We start from the raw sequence: 20,156 nt of genomic DNA on the forward strand, positions 1-20,156 counted from the left end.
TATCTTATTACCCACTTTCTGAAGGTTAATTCTGTCATTTCATCACACTCATTCTCCATCCAGTCTTGTTCCCTTGCTGGTGAGGAATTGTGATCCCTTGTAGGAGGAGAGGTGTTCTGGTTTCGGGTGTTTTCATCCTTTTTGTGCTGGTTTCTTCCCATCTTTGTGGATTTATCCACCTGTCGGCTTCGTAGTTGTTTACTTTCTGATTGGATCTCTGAGTGGACATTCTGTTTGTTGTTGATAAAGTTATTTCTGTTTCTCAGTTTTCCTTTTAACTGTCTGGCCTCTCTGCTGTAGGACTGCTGAGGTCCAGTCCAGGCCCTGCTTGCCTGGAGATCACTTGCAGCAGCTGCCGAACAGTAAAGGTTGCTACCAGTTTCTTCTTCTGCTTTGTCCCAGAAGGATACCTGCCAAATGTCAGTCTGAGCTCTCCTTTATGAGGTGACTCTTTGGATATACGGGGATCGGGAGCTGCTTGAGGAAACAGTCCTTTATATTAGCTCAGGTGCTGAGCTGTGAGCCCAGTTGTTCATTCAGAGCTGCTGGGCTGGTAAATTTAAGTCTGCAGCAGCAGAACTCATAAACCCCACCCTTTTTTCCCCCAGGTGTTCTGTCCCAGGGAGTTAGGGCTTTATGAGTTTCCGCTGTACTGCTGCCTTTTTTTTTCTTCAGGGCTGCCCTGCCCACAAGGAGGCAGCCTAGTCACTCTCAGCCTGCAGAGGCTTCGCTGAGCTGCTGTGGGCTCCACCCAGCTGCTGCGTGAACTTCCCTGCAGTCCTGTTTATATGGGTGTAGTTAGAGCTGCTTCCGCAATGTTGGCCTGCCTCTGTAATCACGGATTTTCTCTGTAATGGCGAGTTGCTGCAGCAACGGCAGGCTGCCTCAGTAATGGCGGACGCCCCTTCCCCACAGAGCTGGACTGTCCCGGGTTCAGCTGTGCTTGCTGTGAAACTCTCAACCCAGAGCATTTCCATTTGCTGTTTTTTTGTTTTTGTTTTTGTTTTTGTAGGGGTGGAACCAGCCGGGCCTGATCTCCTGGCTCCCTTGCCTCAGAGCCTTTTATTTTTTTGTTTCTGCCCTCTCCCAGGTGTCCTGGTTGCCTGTTGAATAGGTGCCGGGATCTGTGTGATTTCCTGTGCAGCGACCCACTGCGCCGTTGAAACCGCGGCTCTGAGATTCATGGCGCTTTTTTTTTGCCCGGGAATCTCCTGGCCTGGCTCCCTGTTTCAGCTCCCCTTGCTGGCTAAGTGGGAACACAGTCCCATTTACTCTGCATTGGGAGCGGCTGCGCCAGGGCGCAGGCAAAACAGCCGCGCCGGCCAAAACAGCTGTGCCAGCGACCCGTGGGGCTCCTCCGCCTGCGAATCTCCTGGTCTGTGAGCAATAAAAATCCATCTGGAAATGCGGTGTCCACTCACCCTCTGCACTTTCACTCGGAGCTGCAATCCTGAGCTGGCTCTAACTGGCCATCTTGGAACTCCTCCGCTACATAGACATTTCTTAACCAGTGAGATTGAAATTGTTTCCTTTATTCAGAATCTGTAATGAATCTTAGCTTACAATTGCTTTCCTATTTAATTTTGAAGTAAGGAGTAGTCTTCTTGAATTTTGGTGGTTCTTCCCACAGTGTCTTTCTGTTGTCAGTCTAGTGAGAGGCCAGATGCACAAGCTCTGCAATCACAGCCTGAAAGCATATCTTGTTGACACTTTTGGATAGTTACTCAGTTTTTTATATTATCCCCCTTTTTTTTTAATCTGTGAAACTCGGAGATAATAATGGTACCTACCTCATATGTGAGACTAAAACATTTAGAACTAACTCAACTACTACCTGACACAGATCATAACACTTGCTCAGAGCTCTCAATAAGCATGACTATTGCTATTCTTCACTTGTTCCTCTATCCAAGGCATACTTTTAAAAATCCAGTTTTACCATTTCTTAATTTAATACATTTTACCTAACTTACATGAAATATACTTATTGTTCCAGTAAGAGATAAAATTATAGAGTTTCAGAAGATACTGAAAATACATATTTTTAAAATGATTACAGAAAGATGTTCTTTTGATTTACATTTATCTCAAATGAACTTTTCTACCTAGGATTTTGTTGGATGTGGTTATAGCTGTCTATTTATTAGAGCATAGTTAATCTATTGTAAGGTGCTTCTTTTTGTTGTCACAATTGATATTATGTTTTCCCATAAATATTTGATAATTAAGGCATCTTACTTTTTTTTTTTTCAGCAGACATCAGAACATCTCAATTTATATATGAGAGAGTTGATGGAGGCTCAAAACTAACAAACAAACTTGGGACTTGCCCAAGTTTATCCAGTGATAATTATAGGATGCAATGGATATGTAACATAGAAGATCTGAATCATAAATAATGTAAACATACTAAATAAGCAGATTGCAATTTTAAATATAATAGTCTGTTTAGGCCTCAAGATAGTGAGAGCTCAGTCAAAACTTGAAGGAGGTAAGAGAATTAGCTACTTGGTTATCTGAGCAAGAGTATTCCAGGCAGAAGGAAAAGCCATGGCAAAGACTCTAAAGCAGGAGCACAGAGGAACAGCAGAGTGGCCAATGGAAGCAGAGAGAGCAAAGGGACAAGCAGTAGAAGATAAAGTCAAGAGAGATAATAGAGGTTAACTTATATAGGGCCCTGTAAACTATTGTAAAGACATTGTACTTCCTTCAAGGAGAAACAGGAGCCTTTGGAATGTTTTGAGCACAGCACTTAAAATCAGCTGACCTATATTCTAAAAGGGTAATTCTAGGCCCAGCGTGGTGGCTCACACCTGTAATCCCAGCACTTTGGGAGGCCGAGGCAGGTGGATCACGAGATCAGGAGTTCCAGACCAGCCTGGCCAACATAGTGAAATCTGTCTCTACTAAAAATACAAAAACGTTAGCCTGGCATGGTGGTGCTTTCCTGTAGTACCATCTACTGGGGAGTCTGAGGCAGGAGAATCACTTGAACCCAGGAGATGGAGTTTGTAGTGAGCTGAGATTGCACCACTGTACTCCAGCTTGGGCAACAGAGTGAGATTTGGTATCAAAAAAAAAAAAAAAAAAAAAAAGGTTGATTCTAGCCGTTGTGTTCAGACTTGGTTGTAGAGAAGGAAAATTGGAATCCAACAAGTAGAGAATTACTGAAGTAATCCAGGATTTAAAAAAATGGTTATGGCTTGGACAAATATAGTAGCTGTGTAGGTAGTGCAAAGTAATCAGATTCTGGAATTTTAAAGGAGCCATTAGGGTTACTGAGATTCGATATAGGGTACAAGAGAAGATGTGGTATCAGGAATGAATCTGGCCAAGCGTGGTGGCTCACGCCTGTAATCCCAGCACTTTGGGAGGCTGAGGTGGGCGGATCACCTGAGGTCAAGAGTTCGAGACCAGCCTGACCAATATGGAGAAACCCCAACTCTACTAAAAATACAAAATTAGCTGGGTGTGGCACATGCCTGTAATCTCAGCTACTCAGAAGGCTGAGGCAGAAGAATTGCTTGAACCCAGGAGGCAGAGGTTGCGTTGAGCCGACATTGCGCCATTGCAATCTAGCCAGGGCAACAAGAGTGAAACTCCATCTCAAAAAAAAAAAAAAAAAAAAATCTAATCTAATGCTTTTACCCAGAGATATTGGCAGGTTAGAGTTTCTTGCCTTGAAATGAAGCCTGGAGTGGACCAGGTGTGAGGAGAGGAAGATCTGGTGCTCCATTTTGAACATGTGAATATTGAGGTACTTACCAGACGTGCAGGTAGTAATAATGTTTAATAGGCAATAAGACTGAAGGGTGAGCTTTAAAATAGACACATGCATTTGAGAGTTGTAGACATCTGGATGGTATTGAAAATTATGAGACCAAATGAGATCACCAAAGGAATGAGCATTGATAGAAAACAGAAAAGGCTAAATAATGAACTCTGTAACACTTCAATTTGAACTTAGAGCCTAGATGGCAGAAGTGGAACCAGCCAAGGTGTGACCGGTAACAGGATAAAAACAAGATGATGCAGAAAATGTATTATGGAGAAGGGAGTTCAAAGGCAATTTAAAAGTTAGATAACATAAGGACTTAGAATTGCTATAGAATTGAGGAGGTTGTTTGTTCTATCCTCATTCTTCTTAACATTCATAAGGTTGGTGGTACGATAAATCATATGGGGTTAAGATAAAGTGTAACCATGCATGTACCAGTGTGTGGGTTGATGTGGTCAAAATCTGTGTGAGTTCTTTAATGATTATTTCAGTTTTTTTTTTAGTAAGGAAGTAAGCATGCTTAACAGTGATGTGAGAGAGGGTGTTAGAGTTTGAGAAGTGAGGAGAACATGTAAAATAGTGTTTTAGAAGATTAGGAATATGAATGGCCTAGGGAAACATGGTAAGATTGCTAGACAGCATTAAGGCCCACTTGAGTTTCATAGTCATGATTATCATGGATACCTAATTCACATAATATGAACAAGAAGGTGTGGCTCCTAAAGCACAGGTAGTAATAATGTTTGGGTAATATTTAGTTTGTGATGGTTCTAGATATTTACATTAATGAGTAGTAAGTATTTTAGAGCAGTGAAAAGTAACTTTGAAAATGCTACTTATCCTATTCCTTAATCCATAAAATGGAAAGAAAATTATAAGTAAATGCATCCAGAAGATGGGGCTGTTTCACTGGCATCAAAAGAAAAAGCACTTTTGGAATTATGGAATGTAAAATTTGGAAATATATTTAATTTGGAGCAGTTCAGGTAACAGAGTTTTCAGGTAATTTTGTTCTAGTATATTAACCAAAATAGTAATTACCATCTGTTATTGAGTGTTTGCCATGTGCCGGCTACTGAGATAATAACTTAATATTGATGTTGTCATTTAATCCTCCCAGTATCCCAGTGAGGTAGGTTTTCTAATCCCCGTTTTAAAGATGAAAAGCCTGAGGCTCCATGGAAGGTAGAAGTTAAGTGACCTGCCTGAATGCTAAAGATAGTGGCTGGGCCAAGATTAGTCCCAGCCTTGTCTAGTTCCATAGCCTGTGTGCTTACCTGTGCTGCCTTGTTTCCTAGTCTAATAAATTTTGTATTACATTAGTAAATACTTTTTTCTAGTTATACAAGCAATGACTATGAAGGCATTTCAGATATATTTTTTTTGTTGGGATTCCATAAACCAAAAATTTAATGAATCCAGTAATGAGTCTTTGGTAATTGAAGAAGTGGTTTTAATTTTGATTTGAGTTAAATGTAAATACTGCCTGGATATCCAAAGATAATCTTGCCTGATAGCTGGATTTAGAACCCAAGTCTCAAGACAGTAGTCAAGTAATTTACTCTAAAATCATTTTAACAAGTAATCTTCATAATGCTTGTATTATTTTCTTCTCTATAGTTGTACACTCATTTTCATGACTTCCCTTTTATTCACAAATTGTGTAATTATTTTTATTGCCTGGCCTGGATTTGTGAATAAAAGAGATTGTGACTAGCAGATATTTTTGCTATCCAAAAAAAAAGTTAATATTTTATTTTTTTCATGTAAAACATAATTGAGAAACTTTTAATTACTTCAGTTGTTTTTAGTCATAGCTTAGGTTTTAGAGCTATTTTTAAATGTTTATATACCTCTCTTTTATCTTTCTCTTATCTGAAGACAAAGACATTTGGAGGAGGTGGTGGTGGTGCTAGAAGTAATCTCAATACCAATGCTGCTGGTAACCGAAATAGGGAAGTTTTACAGAAAGAAAAGTCAACCAAATCAGAGGGAAAACATGAAGGTGTCTATAGAGAACTGGTAAGGCCAAAGAACCAATTACAAATTTAAAGTGTTTTTCTTTAAATGATTCTTTTATTCTTTCTCACTACCACCACTGGCTTTATACAATGTATTATGGATAGATGTTATAACTCTTGAAGACTTTCATTAAGGATTACAATTAAATCATTAAAAATTTGGATTGCTTGAAAAATAATTTACTTAAAACTTCTATCTCACTTAAATTACTAATGTTCAAATATTATATTTTGGAATGGATTAATAAAAAGCCATCAAAAGATGATGCATCAAAGATAGACATTTTTCTGTGCTTCCCCACATCTTTAGTCAAATTTTGTCTAAAGTGATTTTGTTTTGTTTTCTACTCCTTTTGGGGAAGATTATTGTGAAGCAAGCATATGTATTATGTGGACCTAATTGCAAAACATACTTGAATTTTTAAGATAAAAGAGGAGTCAAACATATTTCTGTATGCTGCAATGTTTTCAGATCTAAGGATGTTGGCAAAAATTCATTTTCCTTTTGCCTTTAGAGGTGAATGACTGGTTGATTTTTGTCCTTAGGGTACAGAATATCCAAAAGACCTTAAACCATGGGGGTTTACTATTTCATATAACAAGAAGTTTAGAATTACCAACAAATGTTGGTAAATTCAGGAGTATAACAATATCAGAGCATTCGTGGGTATTTCCATGATTTCTTGGCTTTCTCCTTAGGGTTATGTAACTGCCCAATGGATTCACCTTACCTACTGCCTAAATAGAGCTGATTTATCAAGACAGGGGAATTGCAATAGAGAAAGAGTAATTCACGCAGAGCAAGCTATCGTGGGAGACTGGAGTTTTATTACTCAAATTAGTTTCAGCAATCATTCAGGGATCAGAGGTTTTTAGTTTTGTTTTTTGAAATGGAGTTTTGCTTTTGTTGCCCAGGCTGGAGTACAGTGCGCAGTCTTGGCTCACTGCAACCTCCACCTCCTGGGTTGAAGTGATTTTCCTGTCTTCTCAGCCTCCCCAGAAGCTGGGATTATAGGCACCTGCCACTAATACCCAGCTAATCTTTTGTATTTTTAGTAGAGACGGCGTTTCACCACGTAGGCCAGGCTGGTCTCAAACTCCTGACCTCAGGTGATCCACTCACCTTGGCTTCCCAAAGTGGTGGGATTACAGGTGTGAGCCACTGTGCCCCTCGGGATCAGAGCAGAGTTTTTCTTTTTTTTTTTCCCTGGATGTGCTTTTACACAACAGATCAGAGTTTTTAAGGACAACTTGGTGGGTTGGGGGAAGCCAGTGAACCAGGAGTTCTGATTGGTTAGGTAGGAGATAAATCATGGGAATTGAAACTGTCCTCTTGCACTGAGTCAGTTCCTGGGTGGAGGCCACAAGGTCATATGAGTCAGTTAATCCATCAGGGTGTTGCCAGCTGATCCACAAAGTACAAGATCTGCAAAATATCTTAAGCACTGATCTTAGGAGCAGTTTGAATCTTATAGCCTCCAGCTGATCTCATGGATGTAGTGTAGTACATAATTTCCCACAAGTGTAGTGTAGTACATAATTTCCAGCTAAAATTTTACTTGCTAAGATAAAGAATTTCCCTTTGGGGGTCTGTAAAGTTCCTTGGTTTTATCTTCCTAAATGAACCTCCGGGTTATGGGCACCCTGCTCACTATCATTACCTGGCAGAATTTGCAGGATAATTGCCCAGAACTAGAATATTGATCCAGATTTTTACATTACCCATCCCTTTTTGTTTCTTCCAAGCTGCAGGAGATCACCACTTGAATAACAGGAATAAGCAGGGTTAGTCTAAAATGTTGGCAAAGAAACTTAAAAACAATTAATGAGACTGGAATTTAATAACAAATATATAAGCTATGGAGCATAATTTTGGTCTCTAGTCCTCATTTTTAATAAAAATAAATTACGATAGGACTGTTTTTCATAGAATAAACTTTAGTCTTACACTTGGCCTGATTATTTGCATAAAGTGCAGCAAGAATGATTATTTCTGCATAGGCCTTTTGGATTGTCTTTGATGGAACTCTGTTCCACAAGGAATTTCAGATAAGATCTTTTAAGGCTATGCCTAGCCATGGGTTTGTATCTTCAGATACCTGTGAGTTGGGTGATCCTCTCCTCTAAAGGCCCCAAGATAAACTGGGAGCTCCTGGTCCTGTTAGAAAGTGACATTCTTTATTAATCATAGGTTAGGAACCCTGTACAGGGACTCTATGTGTAGGTACGAAGCCAGTTCTCTCCATGGGACTTTTATTGTCTCTGCAAGTCGAGATTGCCTCCTTAAAGGGAAGCATATCCTTCTAGTCAAAGCCTTGATAAAATAAACAGTTTTTCTAATTATATCATCTTTCAAAAGAAAAATGGATTCCTATTACACTGATGAAAACAACTATATTGTGATAAGAGTCTCACGATAGTTTCCAAAGTCTAGAGGAACCAGGCAGAGAGAAACAAACATGCTTTGTTCACAGGAGTTTACCTTACTCAATTATTAAAGGCCATAAATAGTTCAAAATAAGTTTCTTTGACTTTGAAAAACAAACAAGGATCAGGAATATTCTACAAAAAATCAAAAAGGTTGCTTTAGCTCTCTGAATTCAGTCCATTTCGTTAACTTCTGTTTTGTTTGATACTTGTGAACATTTCAGCTCTTCATGAGTCCTGTAAATTTTTTCTCTATTCCAGTGTTACAATCTTCAAAACTATTAGAATCCTGCATTTGAGAGCACCTGTTAAAGTCTTATAGCTTGATTGTAACCCATCTTTTGAGAAGGAACAAAGCACGACAAGAATTGTCTGCAAATGACAAAATTTCCAACCTAGTTACAGTTAAAAACATGACTGATAAAGTAGTTATCTGTGGTTTACAATAACTTGACAACCTTAATTAATAGCATATACTTAGACATTAGAATTTTAGAAATTCCATACAGTTTTGGAACATATATTCGTATTATTTGCCAAAATATAACTTAAATAATATTGCAAATGAACATCATTTGGGTAATCTTATGTAACTACACGTCAAACAATTCTGTTTATCTCTTTTCTGGATGGTTTAGAGCCCCTCTGAACCATCCAGAAAGCAAGGCATAAGGAAAGACAATTTTAAAACTTGAAATTCGATGTTGGGAAGCCTGCTAAATGTTGGAGGACTTAAAGCACTTGATGTTATGAACTAGAATTCCATATTGCCACAAATTATCCGATTTATTTTGCCAAATTGATAACTCAAAAAGCAAAAACCTTTCATTAACCTTTACTGTTACATGAAAATCCTGTTGAAAGCCCAGTTTTTATCCTTGCATTAGTTTATTAATGTTAATCCCAATTTATTTAAACAAAACCTTATAGATGATTTCATCTAGTCTTAACCAGTTTGACCACGAGGTGAAATCTTTACAAAACTTTTATGACCCTGGCATCTTAAGACAACCATGCTGTGCTTTTATTTCAATGCTCAACTTATAAAAAGATCATATAATACTTTTTTAAATTTAGTTAATGTTTATACATTTTTTGCAAGATTAATTTTAAAAGTCTTTTTATAACTTGCTTAAACCTCTAGCTTTATCTTATCAAATGCTTTTAATTCTTGGGGTTTCTTAAAGAAAAGAGTGGCTTTTTTTTCCCAAAACAGGGTCTGTGGTGCCTCCTCTATTTTTCCTAAGAAGTCCCAGCTACCAAAAGTTGTCTTAGGACCTCTCTTGTGTGCATTGAGTGGTAAGACAAAAAAATGGAGAAAAATAAACTTTTTCCAGAAAAATAACCTTTTTCCTCATCCCTGGGAAAAATTTACATTTTCATGCTTTCTTTTAATCTTTTGCTAAAAAACACATTTTACTGTTTTTATACACCTTGCATGTAAAACTGTTTAGTGGTTTCAAATACATGTTGCACCGTAAACCCTTAGCAACTTTTACTTTTGGTGAAAAACCTGGTTACTAAGCTATTTTAATTATATATCAGGTGTGGAGGCTAGGACCCAGATAGAAGTGCAGATAAGGTCTGACTCTTTCCAGCATCTAACTCCATGTGTCCTAGGCCTTGTGTATTTGTAAAGCAGACAGTTTACAACCTTGCAACATTTAGCGTAAGGTTTAAATGAAGCAACTGAGGTTTGAATGAGGCAACTGAGGCCAGTTATTGAAATAAAGAAATTTAATCGGCTCCTGGGCGAGGTTCTGCGGTCCGACACAAGGGGCCGGGGAAGTTACGCTGACTTCCCGTAGTGTGGGGTTTTTCTGGCATAGGGGTTGAGCAATGGCAAGGCACTCTGATTGGCCCTAAGAGGATCGGAAGGGAACGGGGCAGGCCGTCGTTGGCTATTGGGTGGCTGGGCGAGTCCTCCAGTGCAAGAGCTGGCTAGGATTGCATTAGCCGGGGCGTAGTTGACTCAGAGAGTTCCTGGGCAGAGCACACAGCAGCAGGAAGGCGGGGAAAAAGAAGAGGGGGCATCAGGGAACCTTTTGGGTGAGGCTACCGGCCTGACATTTAGCAAATCTAGTATCTGACTTGTATGATTTAGACTATTTGCATTTTGATGATATTTGCATTTTACCAATAATCCTTAAGACTTTTTGTTTCTTAAAGATTAAAGTCACATTAACTAAAAGACATTACAACTTTTATCTTTCCTTAAAAAAATTTCATTTAAGTGCTTATTTTTCTTTAAGCCAATCAATTAGAGCTCTTTTTATAGACATTACACACAACACATTATAGCAATACAGACAGACAGAAGATTCAGCACTTGTATGATTTTTCATTTGCCAGTTTCTTAATTGGATTACTGGCTTCAGGGTAGAGCCCTTGGAGGAACAGGGCAAGGATAGCATGCATGTTTAGGGTCTAATAAGCAGGCATAGCTGAAAGCAAAGAGCCCCAAAATTAAGAGTGCTATTTTGCACTGGATCTTGGATCCCCAAAAGGAGGGAGATACTATGGGAGAAGACAGTGCAGTGCTTCTACCATGCATTTCATTGCAAGGCAACCCAAAGCCAATCAGCTTATTTTGTAACCATCCCCCATGAGAGTCCCATCTCTCAGTAGGGGGTAGGGATGTTTCCATATCTTTCAGGTGGCCAAGAGCTTACTTCTCTAATTCAAAGTGCAAAGACTTAAGTATCCCTCTATAACTACCATAAGGCATCCTTAAAGTATATTTTCTACCTATTACACACCATAGCTCTCTCATAATGTGAAGTAATTTGATACCTCAAAACTGTCAGATAGCACAGTACAAAACAGAATAAATTTAATTTATTTATTCTGCTTTTAATTATTGAGGTTTCATAAATAAAACAGAGTGGGTTATTTTTTGCCCCCAAACAGGGTCTGTGGTGCCTCCTCAATTTTTCTTAAGGAGTCCTGGCTACCAGAAGTTGTCTTAGGGGCCTCTCTTGTATGTATTAAGAGTGGCAAGACCAAAAAATGGAGAAAAATAATTCAGTTAACTGAAAAGAAAAAACCTTTTCCAGAAAAACAAGATCCAAGAAGAGAAAAACTATACCTGTAACTTGGATGTCCACTTTTAATTAAGCTGGGTGCTTTTTAAGAAAATCTCTTTAAATCTCTTGTTACTCCACTTTAGCCATGCCAGGCAGTTAAGATTTTCTGCTTTTGAATTTCACAAAAAGTAACCTTACAGGTGAAACCAACAAGCCTTAGTCCTTAGTTACGTTTTGACTTAACTGCAAGTATATGAGTTATTTTCAAAGGATTGATAAGCAGCTTTTGAAACTGTCATTGCAAAATTGTGACTGAGACAGTGAAAGAGATCTGACCCAACCAACTCTCTTTTGTTTCCAGCATCCAAGCTGTCCTTGCCCATGCCTGGGCATAGGCTGAACCAACTTGTGAGAGGATCCTGGATTACAGTTTATAATCCAAAACAAAGATGATAACAGCCACTTCCTAAGATATACTTCCCTCTTGCCTGGGGACCAGACCACTAAACTAGCCACAAGATTAGAAACCACGCTTAGGAGTCATGCAGCTGGAGCCTACAAGATTTTGACCCTCCTTTAACTCCTCCCAAGATCAGTGCTTAAGATATTTTGTAAACCCCACCCTTGATGTATTAGCTTGCACTGCCCAGATTAATAAACTGTCTTATCTGATTTTGTGGTCCCCACCCAGGAACTGAATTAGCACATGACAGCCACCATTGTAAAATGGTGGAGACTAAAAGTATTGCTATGTGTTTGAGGTCATGTTCCCAAGGACATGAAACAAGATGGAGACCTGTAGCCAAGTTTGCTACTGACCATTTTGTTGGGCTGGTGTGAACAGCAGACTTACAGGGTCCTGGGATTGCATCCCAGCCTAAGGTACCCTTTCTTTTGATAGATCCATACAGAAAGACATGCAAAGCACAGTAGATTGGCTACCACTTAAGACTAACCTCATAAATCCTTTTTTGTTAATTAAAACTTTACAGAGAATATAAACAGTGATCCTTGTTATTTCTTTTACTGATTCGCACAGGGAGACAGAAGCCAAAAGCCTAACTGGTGAAATTTTTTTTTTTACCCTTTGCCAGCATGTCAAGCTTCTGGGTTTTCTTCCCTCTAGCTCAACTATAAGCCAAGCATTTTAAAGTTTGGAGAAATTAACTTTTCCCAGGTTCAATGAACATTATAAAAGTACCATTTTAGGCCAGGTGTGGTGGCTTATGCCTGTAATCCCAGAACTTTTGTAGTAGGAGCGGCCATGGGAAATGGGTCTCTCGGACACCGAATACAGGAGGAAGGAGTTTATTCGGCCGGGAGCAAGGTGGCATAGTTGCCTAACAGCCAAGTTCCCCAAACAAAGGAAGTTTCCATCTTTATATAGGCTTATACTTTAGATGTTCCACATGGAAGAATCTTAGGTTTATTGCTTAACATATGAAAAAGGCTCTCGGTTTACAGTCTCAGGAATTACATATGATAAGGATCTCGGTTTACAGTCTCAGGAATTACATATGAAAAGGGCTTCAGTTTACAGTCTTCAGAATGAAAAGGGGAAGTTTACAGTCCTAGGAATTACATATGATAAGGATCTCGGTTTACAGTCTCAGGAATTACATATGAAAAAGGGCTTCAATTTACAGTCTTAGGAATGAAAAGGGGAAGTTTACAGTCTTAGGAAAAAGGGGAAGTTGATCTGAGATGCCTGGGTCTCCCTCTTCACTTTGGGAGGCCGAGGCAGGCGGAGCACAAGGTCAAGAGATCGAGATCATCCTGGCCAACATGGTGAAACCCTGTCTGTACTAAAAAATACAAAAATTAACTGGGCGTGGTGGTCGCATACCTGTAGTCCCAGCTACTCGGGAGGCTGAGGCAGGAGAATTGCTTGAACCCAGGAGGCGGAGATTGCAGTGAGCTGAGATTGTGCCACTGCACTCCAGCCTGGCTCCTGGTGACACAGCAAGACTCTGTCTCAAAAAAAAAAAAAAAAAAAAGTACCATTTTAAACCAAGAAAGAGGAAAAAACAGATAAGTCTAGGGGTTCAGTTAGGGTTGTCAAGAGGTCCTGCTTCCCTTCCTATTGGGAATAGTGTTTCCCCTATTTCTTTGTCTTACCTATTTTTTCTTTTCTCTTTTGGCCTTTTATAGGAGAAATAATGCTCATCTCCAGAATTCTCTGTTGTTGGCAGAACTGCCTATTTTTCAGCTGTAGTTAGGGTTTGGCTTAGAAGCAGCACAATATCACTTCATGAGAGGTCAAACACCTGAGTTAAATTTTGGAAAGCTTCTGTATACCCATCAGGGTCATTAGAAAATCAGCCTAGTCTCTCTTTATTTGCCTAAGGTCCTGTAATGAGAAGGGAACTTGAGGGGGCCCTCAGATTGTTTCCCTGGAAGTTGCTTCTCTAACTTTGGAGAATCATTCTCCATAGACTTGCCTGATATGACCATTAAAAAGGCTGAGTTCATTTTGTAATGCCTGCAAAGGTCTGGTAAGAAGGCCATACGCTTGTGCAAAAGAAAGTGAGCCACTTTTTAAATTTTTAGGGTTGAAGGAGTCCTTATGCTTCAGAATGCACTCCAGAGTAGTGCAAGCTGAAGATGATCTGTTACCCACCTAGAAAAAGAAGACTAAATGCATCTCTTTAGTCTCCTTCTTTTTGGTGTGACCCTCAGTGGAGAGGAAGCCAGTGAAGGCATCTCTACTGCTGTTTTTCCTCCATGGTTCCTGAGTCCCAGCAGCTTGTCGAATGTGCTGCCCATAGTTGCAGGTGTGACTCCAGCCATGGAACCAGAGGAACTAAATGGGATTAGTCATGCTCACCCACGTGACTCTAGTCCTCTGCCTGTGATTTCCCTTTTACTTCCTTGACTTGGGTGACCTGCCTGGCTCCCCACCAAAAAAAGGACCTCAGGAGAGACTGTGTGACAGTGGCATTTGGGCAACTGTTGACACTTCCCTCCTTAATGGAGGAAGTGTGCTGGTTTGAGCTCTGTGTCCTGCTATTATTGCCTGTGCTAAAGCATTTACCCTTAGAGAATGGTTCCAGTTAACTTCCAAACTTAGAATCCCCTTACTAATTAAGTACTATTGTAATTGGATGTAGAATAGATACCTTAAAAGAATGTAGGGATTGAGTGGCCGTTTTCCTGCTGATGGGACAATATAAAGACCAAAATTTGGTTCAGAGGATATTTTGCTCCTAGTTGTTGAAGGCAGAATTTTTTTCTGTTCACAGAAGTAGCGTAAAGCCTGGTTTCTAGTAGAGAGGTGCAAAAATGGAAAAGAATTAGGAAGGGTGTTTTGGCAAAGGACTGATAACATGCCTCATGGAGAGAATCCCTGTTCCACTAGGTGGCACTGTTGACCTTGAAATGCCATGTGCTCTACAGACCAAGGGCCTTGTGACCTTGACATGTCATGCTCTTCAGACCCTGGGCAGAGAGAGACCTGGAAATGCCACGTGCTTCCCAGAGCAAGGACAGAGAGAGACTTGGAAATGCCATGTGCTCTCCAGACCAAGGGCAGCAAGAAATACTTACTACGGGGGAGGAAGAGACCTTCTGTTCCTAGAAAATCACACTGCCTTCTCTTTAGCTATATCCTCACTTACTATGACATTCCCTGATTTTGCCAAACAAGATTATTTTCCTGAACTGTAAAACTTCCTGCACATTACATACACAGAGAGGATAGGAGATATGGCAGTCATAGACAGGAAAAGAGGAAATTACAATAGAAAAGTTGGAGATCCTGCTGCCAATGCCCCACTGGGTGGTTGGAGGCTGGGGTCAGTCCAGAAGCCTTTGGATAACACCGGGAGTTAGCCTCAGCCAGAAATCCTCAGTTGCTCCAGAATATCTTCCAGCCCCATATGACAGCTAAATCCTCCATGAAAGGAAGCTGATTCAAACATGGCTTACATGCCCAGCAACCTGTGGGTACTGGGAGATTCTCCATGTTCTCCCGAGCAAGCTGGTCCCCCAAGTCTTGGTGCATGGCTGGCAGCCATGCTAATTATTTTTAAATGACTGAAGCAGGGTGGGGAGGGGAGCCAGTATTTGTTGATTTGGTTCTGAAATGGAGGCCAAGAGTCCCAAAATGAAAGAACAGAGTTGGAGTCCACTTCTCTACACACCATTTCGATGAATGTTATACCTTGGTATCCTGAATGAGGTCCTCAATATGAAGTAGCTACATTGTCTGGGGTAGATACCTGGGGTTTGTCATCTTGTGCCAGGAAAACTTACGAGACAGACACACATGAGGAGTTTAGAAGTGGAAGTTTAATAGGCAGGAGAAAAAGGAAGAGAAAGGAAAACAGTTTTCTCTCTAGTGAGAGGGCCAGATTATAATATTCAGCGACCACTGCAGGGTGCTCTCTTTTTCTCTCAGAATTTTATAATCTGGCTTGAGGAGGGGATGTCTGATTTATGTAAGGCTCACAGAGTGGTTTGATCCAGTATGATGTTTACATAGTCCTTGGGGAAGGCTGGCCACTCCACCCTAATCATATTATGCAAAAGAACTTTCCTTTCTGCTGGCGCCATCTCATCTGCTCCTTATTGTACATGTAGCTGACAAAGAGAAGGGACGATGGAGCAACCATCTTGAACATGATTGGCACAACTGCCAGCATCTATATCTGCAGCTCGATTTTACAGGCTGCTCTTTGTTAGAAAGGAAAATTGGTGCTATTTTTCATTAAAAGGGAAACCTGACCGAGGACTTCTGTACCCTCATTATCTGCCTAAGTAATTTCTTCTTAACTCCTGTATCAATAGGATTCTCCATGTGGTAAATCTTAACACAAAATTTCAAGACAGGAAAGAAAGGGGACTATTTATCTGGTTGAAGGTCTATTTTATCAGAGAAGAAAATCTTTTCTGAAATCTTCAGCTGATTTCCATTTATATCTTCTTGACTAGAACTTCCTAAATCAATCACTGATCAAGGGGAATGAGTTTATCATTAAGGGCAGCCTACCTATTCCTTGAATATAAGGCCATCTCATTCTTAAAAATAAAATTAAAAATCAAGGTTTAAATAGCAAGACAAAGTGGAAACAGTGAGCTGAAAAAATATATGATCCCTAACTTAAGAATCTCTTAAACTTGAGTAAATTGAAAAACACTTCTCTGGAGATGTCTTGACAAAGAACACAAGAGAACATTAGCAGATTGGGGTGTGTTGTGAGATTGAAAACATATGAAAGAAATGACATCATAAAGATGATAGAGAAGGAAGTTCAAGGAATTTACCCCTCTACTGAAGCAACTGTTGAGCTGGCAAGCACTGTCCAAAGCAATTATTTTAGAACTCTGGATCCTAGTCAAACACTTGTGGCATCCAGGGTAAGTAAATGATGAAGGAAGGGTGATCACTGACTGACCATGGAGATGATGGAACAGAGACTTCAGTGGTCACACAATCACAAGGAATGTATTTCTTGTGGGAAAAAAGTTTAGAAAAGTCACTAAGCAAATTGATGACTGTAACCTTCATCAAGTAACAGAAGTGATCCTTGGGGAGGAGGCATAATCTGACTTTCAGTTACCTAATTACAGGATTCAAAATGTCCATAGTTCCCAACCAAAAATTATAAAGCCTATGAAGAAACAGGAAAGTTTAGCCCATTCACAAGAAAAAGAGAAATCCATAGAAACCATACCTGAAATAGCCCGGTCATTCAACTTAATTAGACAAAGACTTTAGATGAACTGTCTTACATATGTTCAAAGATCTGAGAGAAACCATTGACAAAGAACTAAAGAAATCAGGAAAACAATGTATGAACAAGTAATGAATATCAAAAAAGAGACAGAAATTTATCGAAAGAAACCAAGTATGTATTCTGGAGCTAATAGCTGAAATTAAAATTTCACTAGATGAGTTCAACGGATTAGACCTATTTAAGGGTTATAAATGGTTCATTTAAAATATTGTTTGGTGAAGTGCTATCTGTGGGACAATATTCTTAATTACATATTTATTTGGGAGATAATTTGGAGAAGAAAAGATTTAATTATTTTTTACATTCACATTAGTTTTTGAATAAGAAAGATAAATTATAGGTGTTTTTACATTTACTTTAGCATGTATACAGCAGGGATGGTAAGTAAGTAGATTTTCTCTTGTGTCAACTCTTATCTATTGATAGTAGCTACTGTATTTAGAAGAATTCTATGACACAAGGTTTGGAAAAATGTACTGTACTTTTTTTAGAATCTGCACGGACATCCTATTGTGTGTCTGCCACATGCATGCCATGTGCAGGCTAACTAAAACCTATTTATGTAACTACTAGATGTATAAAAGTTAAAGGTATGTTTTTCTCTACTAGGTTTGGCTCAATACATTTCTTTGTAGGATATGTTTATACTGCTTAGGTGGTTCTTGAATTCTATTAATGTCTAGATTTTTAAAAGAGATTTGGATTCTGGCATTTGTAAAGTAGATTTTCCTATTGGGGTATAGCTGTCAAAGCATCATAGATAGTATTGCTGATGAATATAGAATAGAATTCTCAAGTAATAGTTAAAAAAAAAAGCTACTGAGGGGGTATCATTTTGTTAGCTTCAATACTTTACATTTTTGGAGAGGTGCTGTATGAATTACATTTCCCTTCTAGTATGGAGAAGTATCAAAAATTTACATTTTTACCATAAAAAATTTTAATTAGGTAGTTTTCTCCTCACCATCTATATTATTTTCAAAGGCCATACTCTAACATACTATAAAATTGTTTTTGTGTGTGTTGCTTTCGCAGTGGTACTTGTGAGGTCAGAGAGTACTCAAGGCACAATCCCACATATCATACAGATTCTTCCTTGCCTCTTGTAAAAAATCAGCAAGTGAATGTTGTATTAGAATGACATTTTTACATAAGTATGAGATGTAGTTTTTAGTTAAAAGACAGTAAATAGTTAAAATTTTATGCCTTGCCTTATCTGTGGGCTATCAGCCAGCTTTTCTCTTTATTCCTTACAGGTTGATGAGAAAGCTCTGAAGCACATAACGGAAATGGGCTTCAGTAAGGACGCATCGAGGCAAGCTCTTATGGATAATGGCAACAACTTAGAAGCAGCATTGAACGTACTTCTTAACAGCAATAAACAGAAACCTGTTATTGGTCCTCCTCTGAGAGGTATAACTTATTAAGCAGTGTGCCAGATAGTGTTGTTTGCTTTTCAGAGGAATATATGTTATTGACAGAGGCTGTTATAGCTGTAAGGACTGTAACTTTATTTAATGTTTTGGTAAGTGGAAGGAACACCGGTTTGGGAACCATAGAGATATTTTTAGTGTCAGTCTCATCATCTTCATCTTTATGGGTCTAACAACAACTTAAAAACTAAAACAAAATGTGTCTAACAAAGCCATATTTAACAAGGTCGTTATGAGTAATGGAGAAAATATGTGACTGGTTCTATTATTTCAACAACTCTGCCACCTGCATAAATGACTAAGCTTTTACAAATTAACAAAAATAATACATTTACTTGGTGTAATTATTTAATCATTACATGATCAATGTGCTATGTGGTATTTCAAGTCCCAGCCCTGTATTCTTTTAAGAATATCTGTGGTTAAAGAATAAATTTATAATTTTTCATTAAAAGATAGTTTATATGAACAAATTCAAACTTCTGAATAGATCATTTATTTAGGGGATTAAATGTGCTACTTAATTACTTAAAAACGTTTTTATAAAGATGTAGACTATACAAAAATATGAAAAGAAATTAAAATCCCTATTTAAAATTGTTTTTATATATTAGTATATATTCTCCTTTTGTTTCTGCATATACAGTACATGTTTCTTGCTTTTACATCTAAAGGTAGAGGAAAAGGCAGAGGTCGAATAAGATCTGAAGATGAAGAGGATCTGGGAAATGCAAGGCCATCAGCACCAAGCACATTATTTGATTTCTTGGAATCTAAAATGGGAACTTTGAATGTGGAAGGTAGGCTATCTTAAAGTTGATTTCTTCCCTTTTTTTTTTAAAAGTGTATTTCTTTTTAAAAGACCAAACTTTATTTGGAATTGTACAATAAAGCAACTGTAATATGAACATATATCCTGAGTGCTTGCTTATAAATTTACTTAATTACAAATTCCTGTTTGACAAAAGCACAGAAGAAAATGTTAATTGTTATATTCTGAAAACATAATGGCAGCTTATTTTACCCCCTAACTTGGATGAGTGATCTCACTAAACTACTCTTCCCAAATTTGCTCCCATCTAGATAACAGATATAACTCTATAAACAGATTGTTATATTGGAAAATTTATTGCCTAATCTTATATAACTTTTTTTTGATTGTGAAATTGGTATATCTCTTCTTTCTCCCCATATTACATAGTTTTAAAATGTTCACACAGTGAGTGAAAATGCTTTCACAATATGATATATTTTTGATATACTTTAGTGATTAACATAAATATTGAAAAGAGAACTAAGTATGGTAAATATGCAGCCTTTTTCTAAGTACATAACGTAAATATTTTCAAAATGTTAAGTTTTAAAAATACTATTCAAAAAGCTAAGGAAATATACTTTAAATACAGTTTCTCATTCAGATATATTTTGAATCTAACCAAATAAGCTCAGAGATAAAAGGCTTTTATATTAAATATGAAATGTTCAGATTTCATAAAAATTGAAACTTGTTTGCTACATTATATGGAAAAGTCAGTGTAGCATTTAAGAAAACAAATGTTTGATGTTGGCAAGATTTGTAAGCATGATATATTAGTTTTCTATTGCTGTGTAACAAATTACCACAAAATCAGTGGCTTAAAACAAAGCAAGTTTATTACCTCTTAGTTTCTTTGTGTCAGGAGTCTAGGCACAGCTTCATTGGGGCCTCTGTTTAAAGTCTCAGATGCTGATGT

General features: G+C 38.3%; 1 protein-coding gene across 7 annotated transcripts in view; it reads left to right on the forward strand.

Annotated features, from left to right (window-relative positions):
• The window catches only part of TDRD3 (tudor domain containing 3), a 194,648-nt gene that overhangs the window by 105,623 nt on the left and 68,869 nt on the right, over positions 1 to 20,156 (forward strand). For 6 of the 7 annotated variants that reach the window (XM_064369127.1, XM_021667174.2, XM_064369125.1 and 3 more), the window contains 3 exons: positions 5,660 to 5,800; positions 18,247 to 18,403; positions 19,098 to 19,223. In XM_064369127.1, the coding sequence (XP_064225197.1) occupies positions 5,660 to 5,800; positions 18,247 to 18,403; positions 19,098 to 19,223 (424 nt within the window). The remainder of the gene's footprint in view (positions 1 to 5,659; positions 5,801 to 18,246; positions 18,404 to 19,097; positions 19,224 to 20,156) is intronic. The other variant, XM_064369128.1, reaches the window with a different exon arrangement.

Source organism: Aotus nancymaae, unplaced genomic scaffold (assembly GCF_030222135.1).
Source record: "Aotus nancymaae isolate 86718 unplaced genomic scaffold, 86718_ANA_hifiasm-v0.15.2.pri h1tg000088l, whole genome shotgun sequence".
NCBI classification, from domain to species: Eukaryota; Metazoa; Chordata; class Mammalia; order Primates; family Aotidae; genus Aotus; species Aotus nancymaae.